Genomic DNA, 10183 nt, shown 5'->3' with positions numbered 1-10183 from the left:
CCAACGATCCTCAATCGACATGTCTAGACGACAAGTACGTCGCTGGCGTGGGTGCTGGCGTTGCTGGCGCAGCATCCGGCGGTGGCAGCGGCCGTCGCTGACGAGTGCCGCCGCGTCCTTGCCAAGGCCGGCGACGACGGACTCTCGTGGGACGACCTCGGCGAGCTCAAGTACCTCAAGGCGGTCATGAACGAGACGCAGCGGCTGCAGCCCACCGCCGGCCTTCTCACGCTGCAGTGCCTTGCAGACGATCTCGTGCCCCTCGTGGACGCCGAGCCCTTCTTTCTTCCCGGGGTCCTATTACATCTCTATTGTATGGTTGCTGACGTGGCACGCTAGGGCTCGCGCATCACTTTGCACATTGGCGCAACGCACCGCAATCCGCAGTACTGGACTCGTCCGGACGATTTTCTACCAGGTACGCGGTGCACGTGCCTAGCAAGAGATGAAACTGGGTGTGTAGAACGCTTCGTCGAGGGCTCGGCGCTCTTTACGGCCGACAAGGCGCTGCAGCGCGGCCGCAGCAGCACGTATTTCTTCCTTCCGTTCAGCAACGGTGCGCTCGACGCTGCGGGCTTTTCGACTGATCGATGGAATAGGACCCCGAAGCTGCATTGGCAGCCGGTTTGCAATCGCCGAGATGCTCGTGGTGCTCACGCACGCGCTGGCGACGTACGACTTTCGCCTCGACGCGTCTGCCAACACGCACGCCAAGATGGCAGGACTCACGTACAAGCCCGCCAAGCTCGCGATGACGGTCGTGCCCCGCGCAGGACAACGTAGCTAGCGCGACTCGACTGCGAGCACATATAGAGCGAAGGAATGGTCCGCGTCATGATTGTGAGTTCTTCTTGCGACCACTGGATGTGGCAGCGCGATTAACATGCTGGAAGAGACTAAAGCAGCTTGGCGCGCGCCAAGACAGCGTCGTACTCTGCCTCGAGGTCGGCATAGAGGTTGGCGAGCAGCGCCTTCTTGCGATCGGCACTGGACGCGGCCTCGAGGTCCTCGGCATGCTGCGTGTGGAGGCGGCGCTTGACCTCGATTCGGAACGCCTTGTACGCGTCCTCGTTCGATCGGTCCACATGCCGCAGCTTGAGCATCTCGTAGCAGCGCTGCACTTGGAGCTTGGTGAGCTTGAGCGCCTGCTATGCATGAGCACCGTGCGCGATGGTCCGCCAGTATGTACCTTCTTGACGTGCGCAATGTCGGCGGGTGTGCATTTCTGCGTGCTTGTTCCAAGCCCCAACGCCGCAGCACTCGCAAAAAAGCCGTGCGCCAAGCACGTCTTGATGTCGACCACATCTCGGAGCTACTCAATCGAGCTTAGTCCGCTGTCGTTGTGCTTATGCTCATCATACCCGAGCAAATCCGGGCACGGGATCTTCGACGGTGATCTCGTGAATCGAGTCGCTCGCCCTTGCTTCCGCCATGATGTGCGCCACAAGTCGCTCGCCGTGCCCTAATAGGTCGGCTGAGCACGATAGGTAGGCCGAAATGAAGGACCTTGGCGTTGGTATGGCGGCAAGACGAGCACTTGGCAGATACGCTTGGACGTCATCATTGCGCGCTGCGGCAGGTTGAAGGTGAACATCGTTATGTACCCGAGAGGCGTATAGTCGTCATCGCCGCGCTTGTGCAGCATCGTGTAGAGGGACCAACGCGCGTCCGAGACATCAATGTCGTCGGCCCCTACGTACATCGTCAGCGCCATGGCTGCTGCAAGAGGCGGACGACCTTCGATGAACCAAAGCGACAGCTTTTGCATCTTGTCCAAGTAGGCTTGTCCGCGGGCGTCGAGCGGTGAGTAGTACGTCTCAAAGGCTTGCTCGTTGTGGCGATAGCTCGAGACGAGAGCGCCCGGCGGCGGGTACGAGGCGCTATCGGCGAGGCTTTTCAGAAATGTCGCTTTGTCCTGCGTGGCGCCGCTTGGTAGAGAGGACTGCATCTTGGCAAAGAGATCCCACGCGCTATTCGATGCGGGTTCAGCGAGAAGGCTATGTCGCACAAGCGCCTACTCGTCGTCTTGCGAGTCGTACTGAATCTCGACGAGACAGTCAAACGTCTGCGCGGCAAAGGTGAGCTCGATGCGCAGACCCGTGTAGCCATAGATGAGCTCGTCCTTGCCAAACGCGTGGTACGTGAAGGCGGGATGGAAGGTCGGGCCATCTCGCGCCATAAGCTCGTCCGCGCTACGCACTAATACGATAGATGGCCATTAGAGGTCATGTGGCATGATGCTTCTTCAAGTAGTACCAATGCGCATGGTGATGCAGTCGTTGGCGCTGCAGCTCGCCTCCAGTTTGGCCTTCTTGGCGGCGGGCGCGTCCACCTCCGCCATCGCACGTTTCAAAAGTTGCGTGCGTTTAACCGCAGACTACATATGGACCGCACACGTTGAAGCGATACGATAGCGTCTCGCCCATTCTGCCTTTGCAATTCCATCGACGGCCTCCTCCCGTATCCCAATGGCATGGTTGGTATTCCCTTACGAACGTTTGCGCATGCGCTAGCCGTGCAAGGACCCATTTGCGCGGGTCTGCTGGTGGCGTGCGCTTAGACACCATAAGCTGGCGCACGCTGATTGGCCAAAATGCCCGCGAAGCCCGCGCGATTCCACGAATCGTGTGATGCGACGAGATGATTGGTCAAAAGGCCTGAGGATCTTCGAATCGGATCGAGTGGTGGGCCAGTTGCCAACGACCGGTGTCGAAGCATCATGGGCCGGACTGCCGCGTTGAAGCGGGAGCCGACCGTGAAGCCCGAGCCAGACGTGCCCCCGACGGCGGCGCCGGGCGCGGGCCTCGAGGACGAGGTCGGCCACGTGCAGAACAAGTGGCAGCTACTGCCGTACTTTCTGCAGCTGCGCGGCCTCGTCAAGCAGCACATTGACTCGTTCGACTACTTCACCGAGGTCGACATGAAGAAGATCGTGCGCGCGCAGGCCAACAACACGATCCGGTCGGACCACGATCCAAAGTTCTTCCTCACGTACACGGACATCTCGGTCGGCACGCCCTCGATCGACGAGGACGCGTACCTGACGACGCCGGTCACGCCGCACCAGTGCCGCCTCCGCGACCGCACCTACTCGGCGCCGATCTACGTCTCGGTCAAGTACCGCCTCGGCACCAAGGTCGTGACGCGCAACAAGGTGACGATCGGCCGCATCCCGATCATGCTGCGGTCGGCCAAGTGCGTGCTCAAGGAGAAGGGCGAGGCCGAGCTCGCGGCGCTGAAGGAGTGCCCGTACGACCCGGGTGGTTACTTTGTCGTGAAGGGCACGGAGAAGGTCGTGCTCATTCACGAACAGCTCTCGAAGAACCGCGTGATCCTCGAGGAAGACGGCAAGAAGAACGTGTGCGCGTCCATCACGTCGTCGACGCACGAGCGCAAGTCGCGCACCAACATCTTCCTTAACAAGGGCAAGATCTACCTCAAGTCCAACTCGTTCACGGACGACCTCCCGATCGTGGTCGTCTTTCGCGGCATGGGCATGACGTCCGACCAAGAGATCGTGTCGCTCATCGGGCACGAGCCGGATGTCATGGACCACTTTGCAGCGTCGATCGAGGAGTCGTCGGACCTCAAGATCTTCACGCAGACGCAGGCGCTGCAGTACATTGCGACCAAGATGAAGCTGCGGACGGGCGCCAACCCGCTCGACGCGGCGCTCGATGGGCTCGCAAACGTGCTCAACCACATCCCGTGCGAGAACTTCAACTTTCGCATGAAGTGCATCTACGTGGCCCACATTGTGCGTCGCATCATCTTCACGGACAAGGACCGCACGCAGCTCGACGACAAGGACTACTACGGCAACAAGCGTCTCGAGCTCGCGGGCCAATTGCTCTCGCTCTTGTTTGAAGACCTCTTCAAGAAGTTCAACAGCGACCTCAAGCGCCAGGCCGACATGGTGCTCAACAAGCCCAACCGCGCGGCGGCCTTTGATATCCTCAAGTGCATCCGCACCGACACGATCACGTACGGCTTCATCCACTGCCTCTCAACGGGCAACTGGACGCTCAAGCGCTTCCGCATGGACCGGTCGGGCGTCACGCACGTGCTCTCGCGGCTCTCGTTCATGTCGGCGCTGGTATGATGACGCGCATCTCGTCGCAGTTTGAGAAGACGCGCAAGGTGTCGGGGCCGCGCTCGCTGCAGCCGTCGCAGTGGGGCATGCTGTGCCCGGCCGACACGCCCGAAGGCGAAGCCTGCGGTCTCGTCAAGAACCTTGCGCTGCTCTGCCACGTGACGTCGGACGAAGAGCCCGAGCCGATCCGCCGCCTCTGCTTTGACCTGGGTGTCAACGACGTGTGTCTCTCGTCGGGCGAAGAGATCAACCACCCGACCACGTACCTCGTCATGCTCAACGGTATCATCATTGGCACGCACGTCAACCCGAAGCTGTTTGTGTCGCGCCTCCGTCGCATTCGCCGCGCCGGTCTCCTCGGCGAGTTTGTGTCGGTCATGATCCACGACGTGCAACGTGTCGTGTACATTGCGTCGGACGGCGGCCGCGTCTGCCGCCCGCTGCTGCTTCTGGACCCCAAGACGCACCGCCCACTGCTCACGCAGCGCCAGCTGAACGAGCTCCAGGCCGGCGTGCGGCCGATCTCGTCGCTCATCAAGGAGGGTGTTGTCGAGTACGTGGACGTGAACGAAGAGAACAACTGCCTCATCGCGTTGCACGAACGCGACATTGACGCCAAGACGACGCACCTCGAGATCGATCCGGTCACGATCCTCGGCGTCGTCTCGGGGCTCATTCCTTACCCGCACCACAACCAGTCGCCGCGCAACACGTACCAGTGCGCCATGGGCAAGCAGGCCATCGGCACGATCGGCATGAACCAGTACGAGCGCATCGACACGCTGCTCTACACGATGGTGTACCCTCAAGCGCCGATGGTCAAGACGCGCGTCTTGGACTTGGTCAACTTCGACCAAGTGCCCGCGGGCCAGAACGCGACGGTCGCCGTCATGAGTTACTCTGGCTATGACATTGAAGATGCCATCGTGCTCAACAAGGCGTCGCTCGACCGCGGCTTTGGGCGCTGCATGGTGTTCAAGAAGTACCAGACGATCGTCAAGCGGTACCCGAACAACACGTACGACCGCATCGTCGGACCGCCCGACTTTGAAGGCGCCGGCTTCGCGACCTCGTTCCGCAACCAGCGCTACGCGTCGCTTGACGCGGACGGCATTTGCCGCGTCGGTGGCCAAGTGGTCTCGAGCGGCATCCTCATCAACAAGGAGTCGCCCGCCAACGTCGACTTGACGACCGAGACGCCGGACGTGTCGTACAAGCCGTCGCCTGTCTCATACAAGAACTCGGTGCCGGGCTACATCGACAAGGTCATGCTCACGTCGTCCGAGTCGGACCAGTTCCTCATCAAGGTGCTCATTCGCCAAACGCGCCGGCCCGAGATCGGCGACAAGTTTTCCAGTCGCCACGGTCAGAAGGGTGTCTGCGGTACCATTCGCCAACAGGTATGTTGCGTGTCTGCGTCTGTCTGTCTGTCTGTCTTGCATTTTTTTCTACCGACGTTTTATATTGGGGACGACTGCTTTTACACTCGGTCGTCTTCAGTCGGACGTCGGAAAACCAATTTGGCAACTTTAAACCATCCCTTGACTGCCGTGTCCCGCGGATGACCTGTCTCTCTGCCACATTTCCTCTGCTAGTGAACTGTCTTTGTATGCATTTGCGTGTCTTCGCCGATATCCAAAGTAGCACCGCCTAGTACCATGGCGGTGCGAAGGATATGTAGCGGGAAATCGATTAGCGAATCTAAACCAATGCGACTCTCTCCGTGGGCTGCCATTGACCTGTCTCTGCGCTACATTCGTCTTTAGTTTGTATATTTATTTCTACCGACGTTTTATATTGGGGGCGACTGCTTTTACACTCGGTCGTCTTCAGTCGGACGTCGGAAAAATGAGTTGGCAACTTTAAACCATCCCTGGACTGCCGTGTCTTGCGGATGACCTGTCTCTCTGCCACATTTCCTCCTTGTATATATTTGTGCATTTTCGCGGATTAAAAGTCGACGACCACCCTTCGCTTGGCCATCGATAGTTGCCCCGCGACAGAGCAATGTTTCCGGCCTCGCACTTGAGCCATGTCGCGCTGCTGCTTGCTCTCCATAGCAACGGCGCGGCGTGGCTGCTCGAGGTCGACATTTCTTGTATTTTATTCGTTTTACAACATTCCTTGATGAACGCATGCTCATGACGCCGTCGCTATTAGGAGGACATGCCCTTCAACGACATTGGTATGTGCCCGGACCTCATCATGAACCCGCACGGTTTCCCGAGTCGCATGACGGTCGGCAAGATGATCGAGCTTGTGGCCGGCAAGGCCGGCGTCCTCAGCGGCCGGCGCGCATACGGCACGGCCTTTGGCGAAGACTATGGCAGCGCCGACAAGGTGCTTGACTGCTCGCGCGAACTCGTCGGCCACGGCTTCAACTACGCCGGCAAGGACTACTTGACGTCGGGCGTCACGGGCGAGCCGATCCTGTGCTACATCTTCATGGGCCCTATTTACTACCAAAAGCTCAAGCACATGGTCATGGACAAGATGCACGCCCGTGCGCGTGGCCCCCGCGCAGTCCTCACGCGGCAGCCCACGGAAGGTCGCGCCCGCGATGGTGGTCTGCGTCTCGGCGAGATGGAGCGCGATTGTCTGATCGGCTACGGCGCGAGCATGCTTCTGCTGGAGCGACTCATGCTGAGTTCGGACGCGTTCACGGCCAACGTGTGCCAGGGCTGCCAAATGCTGGGCTACGAAGGCTGGTGCCAGTACTGCAAGTCGGAAGAGAAGGTGGTCGAGATCCGCATCCCGTATGCGTGTAAATTATTGTTCCAGGAGCTGCAAGCGATGAACATTGCGCCTCGCCTGACCTTGCAAGAGTACTAATTCTTCCATCAATGAACACCCTGTGCTATTATTATTCCTTGTCTCTCTCGTCTGCCTCCTACGACCTGCTGGCGACGCCATGGTCACCAAAGCTCTTGGGTAGACGTCGCTTGCTGCCTTCTGCGACGCGGACTTGCTGCTCGCTGTCTTGACCGCTGTTGACGGCTTTGACAAGCGGTCTCGTGAGCTCATTGATGCAAGAAGCGAGCCAAGTGAGCTTAGAGTGATTTTCAAAGATCGTTTGGCATCCGGATGTAGTCGGTTTAAGTTCACGCGCTTCGAGTGCACGAATTAAATGTCTAGTAGAAATGTGCGCCGAGAGTCGCGCGGCCCAGGTTCGACTCTCTACATATCCGGACAGAACGCATCTTGCGATGGCAGACGAAGTGTGGGAGATCGCGCCGGGGAAGAAGCTCGGGCCGTTCAGCCTCGGCGCCACAGTCGCAGACGTCCTCCTCCTCCTCAAGGTACGATCTTATGCAGCCTCATGGCCCTCGCCTCATGGATCCGTAGAAGAGAACGCCATGCCGGGCCATCGAGGTGTGACCGATGGATCGGCGGCATGGCACTACATGCCAATGTAGATCGTCTACTGCGAGGACGCGCCATTCGCGATGGCGATAGTCATCGACTCGCCCGAAGATGGCGTCAAGGTAAGCACGCAGCGCCGTCGCTGACGTCGTCTCATGCGTGCAAGTAGTTTACCTTTGACGCGGTCACGCAGCTCCTCATTGCGATCGAGGTCTACGCCGTGAACCTCGTCGCGATGCGCTACCACAGCGAACTCGTATTTGGGAAGGACCGGTCGCCGACCTTCCTCTCCATCTACCAGGTAGCTGCACTCAACCTCGTCATGCTCACGCGGCGCCATGCAGCTCTTTGGCCCGACGTACCCTGGCAGCTTTGACGCCACCACTAGCGTACTTCTTCTTCTTTGCAGTACTGCGCGTCAATGCACGCAACAGGTCTACGCGCTGGGCTACCCGGGCGCGAGCTTCCTCTTCCCGATTCCATCGCAGTACAAGGCCATGTACGCGACAAAGGATGCGCTGCCGATGGAGTTGCCGGTGCGAGGATCATCAAGTCAACATGCTTATATCGAAGTGTTGACAGAACGGCGCGACGCCAGCTGCGATCGGCTTTTCGATCTTTGGTGGCTCAGACAGCTCGGCGCCCGAGCCACCGCTGCCCCTCAAGCCGTACGATCCGCGCATCGGCCGCGCAGGACGGACCTTATCACGCTAGGTTGTACTTTGAGGAGGTCGTCGTTCGAGGCGCGGCAAACGAGCCCCCCGTGCTACTCTTCACAAAGAGCAAGCGCACCGTCCACCTCGGTGCGACACCGCAGGTACGACGCCCGGCGCCAAGCATGGGTTTGAAGTGAGATTAGGATGTTGCGAGCGAGCTAGGACCGCCTTTCTCGACGTACTACAAGACGGTGCTGGAACACGCCACGTAGAGTCTCTCAGGACACGGTCGTGGAGACGACTGACTCGGAGATATAGCGTGACGGGCGAGTACTTTCAAAACTACCCGGACCTCGGCCTCGACCTGCTCTTTACGCCCGAGCACACGGTCGCCAAAGTCATTCTGCGCACCAACGTCCCCGGGTATTCTATTCTCCTTCCTATAGAATCTTACCAGTGACAAGGCACTCGGAGTTCACTGCGTACTCGAAATGCAACTTTCGCCTCGAGCAGCTCTCGGCCGACCCGGCGTTTCCGACGCTGACGCCGCAGACCTCGGTACCTCGTACAACACGAGCCGAGCCCTCGTCCTACTGCGACTCGTAGTGGTCGACGATCCAGAGTGCGATGGGTCTCGACGCTGTGTTTCGCCCGACCGTGCACGACAATGGGTCGGCCGCCGACCCCTTTGGCGCTTCCTTCTTGTACACGCTCTTTCCTGGCTGCGTCCTCGAGGTTTGCTTTCCTGCGAAGGGTTGGGCTCGACGCGGTGTCGTAGGTGCTCCAGAACGGCGCGATTGCGAGCGTGACGTTGGCGACGTTGTTCCGCCAACGCTAACAACAGACAGTATGCATGTGATCGAGGTGATTTATATAAGCCCACATTTTAGTCTAGTTGCGGTAATGGTACGGGTCGTCCTGCGGCGGCGGACGGGGCGGGTATTGCTGGAAGTACGGCGGCGGCGGGCCTTGTTGGTGCCACGGACTGGGGTGCTGCGGCTGGTCGGGGTGCATCGGGTGCCCGGGAGGACCCGGGAACGGCCCAGGGTGATGGTGCGGCGGCATGTTGTGTGGAGGTGGGCCTTGATGGTGGTGGCGGGGAGGGCCTTGCGGATGATGATGGTGCGGGCCCGGGTAGCCTCCGCCCTGGGGCGGGTACCCGTACCCTGGCGGTGGCTGTTCAAAATATCCGCGCGGCGGCTGCTCAAAAGTATCCCGGCGGAGGCGCGTGGTGGTGGTGGTGCGGCGGAAACTGCGGGTGGTGCGGGTGCGGCGGGAACTGCGGCGGGTAAAAATGAGGCCGCGGCGGTCCTTGGTGGGGGTGACCCGGAGGTCCTTGGTGGGGGTGGCCAGGAGGTCCTTGGTGGGGATGGCCATGGGGACCCCGGCCGCCGCCATGCGGTTGCTGAGGCCGCACCTTGGGCGCAGCATCCGGGTTGTGCTTGCGCTTGGTCGCCTTGAGCTTGCGTCGGGCTTCCGCCTCTGCCTCGTCGTCGGAAAACTCCATTTCCTCGGCGCCGACTTCTTCGTCGTACAAGTTGGAGGCGTCCGTGCCCTTGACGTTGAGCTTGGATGTCTCCACGTACGTCGCGTGCTGCGTCGTGTAGAAGACAGCGGCCTGGAGCGCGACAGACTCGGGAATGTCTTCGGGCTTCTCGAAGCGAATGAGGTACATGGGCAGCTTGACCTGGCCAAAGACCTCGTCGACGCAGCCGAGGACGACGCGGCTCTGGAGACACAAGACACTGCCTTCGTCCAAGATGGCTTGGTGTGGGTGTCCCTGGATCGTAATCGACGGACCCGCGCGGTTGATGTTGAGCACGTAGCCCATGCGGTCGATGGGACAGTCGGACGTGAGCTGCACGTCGGCCTTCTTCACAGGTACCTTCTGCACCTCGTGCACTGTCGCTACGGGACCAGCGATCAAGCTCGTCTGCTCGTCGCGCTTGAGCGCCGCCTCGATTTCGTTGCGCAGCTTGCCCGTGTCTTCGTCGTCGCTGTCGTCGGGCTCGCTGTCGTCGGCCATGCTGGCATCGTCACTGCTCGACGACGACGGCGACGATGGCGCAGT

At 60.1% G+C, this 10183-nt stretch overlaps 4 protein-coding genes across 4 annotated transcripts; 2 read left to right on the top strand and 2 right to left on the bottom strand.

Annotated features, from left to right (window-relative positions):
• Nucleotides 1–815: 815 nt before the first annotated feature.
• On the bottom strand, nucleotides 816–2365 carry SPRG_05206 (hypothetical protein). The gene is made up of 7 exons (XM_012343809.1): nucleotides 2257–2365; nucleotides 2019–2199; nucleotides 1738–1970; nucleotides 1507–1692; nucleotides 1362–1462; nucleotides 1190–1312; nucleotides 816–1145 (listed from the first exon to the last, which is right to left on the bottom strand). Exons 1-7 carry the CDS (start codon nucleotides 2339–2341, stop codon nucleotides 897–899), a joined length of 1158 nt encoding a protein of 385 aa, XP_012199199.1. The 5' UTR covers nucleotides 2342–2365; the 3' UTR covers nucleotides 816–896.
• A 354-nt stretch (nucleotides 2366–2719) lies between these two features.
• Nucleotides 2720–6925, top strand: SPRG_05205 (hypothetical protein; the record flags this gene model as incomplete). Its single annotated transcript, XM_012343808.1, has 3 exons — nucleotides 2720–4096; nucleotides 4123–5493; nucleotides 6254–6925. The coding sequence occupies 3 exons, from the start codon at nucleotides 2720–2722 to the stop codon at nucleotides 6923–6925; spliced, it is 3420 nt and encodes a 1139-aa protein (XP_012199198.1).
• A 374-nt stretch (nucleotides 6926–7299) lies between these two features.
• Nucleotides 7300–8950, top strand: SPRG_05204 (hypothetical protein; the record flags this gene model as incomplete). Its single annotated transcript, XM_012343807.1, has 13 exons — nucleotides 7300–7392; nucleotides 7439–7465; nucleotides 7510–7578; nucleotides 7626–7757; nucleotides 7801–7845; nucleotides 7891–7992; nucleotides 8039–8124; nucleotides 8171–8273; nucleotides 8316–8380; nucleotides 8431–8535; nucleotides 8577–8670; nucleotides 8719–8847; nucleotides 8891–8950. 13 exons carry the CDS (start codon nucleotides 7300–7302, stop codon nucleotides 8948–8950), a joined length of 1110 nt encoding a protein of 369 aa, XP_012199197.1.
• Nucleotides 8951–9003: 53 nt separating this feature from the next.
• On the bottom strand, nucleotides 9004–10138 carry SPRG_05203 (hypothetical protein; the record flags this gene model as incomplete). Its single annotated transcript, XM_012343806.1, has 2 exons — nucleotides 9004–9471; nucleotides 9530–10138. The coding sequence occupies 2 exons, from the start codon at nucleotides 10136–10138 to the stop codon at nucleotides 9004–9006; spliced, it is 1077 nt and encodes a 358-aa protein (XP_012199196.1).
• Nucleotides 10139–10183: the final 45 nt, after the last annotated feature.

The sequence above is a fragment of the Saprolegnia parasitica genome (assembly GCF_000151545.1).
Source record: "Saprolegnia parasitica CBS 223.65 unplaced genomic scaffold supercont2.15, whole genome shotgun sequence".
Classification (NCBI taxonomy): Eukaryota; Oomycota; class Saprolegniomycetes; order Saprolegniales; family Saprolegniaceae; genus Saprolegnia; species Saprolegnia parasitica.
Note: the sequence above shows the minus strand (reverse complement) of the source record. Positions and strands in the feature narration are given on the sequence as shown.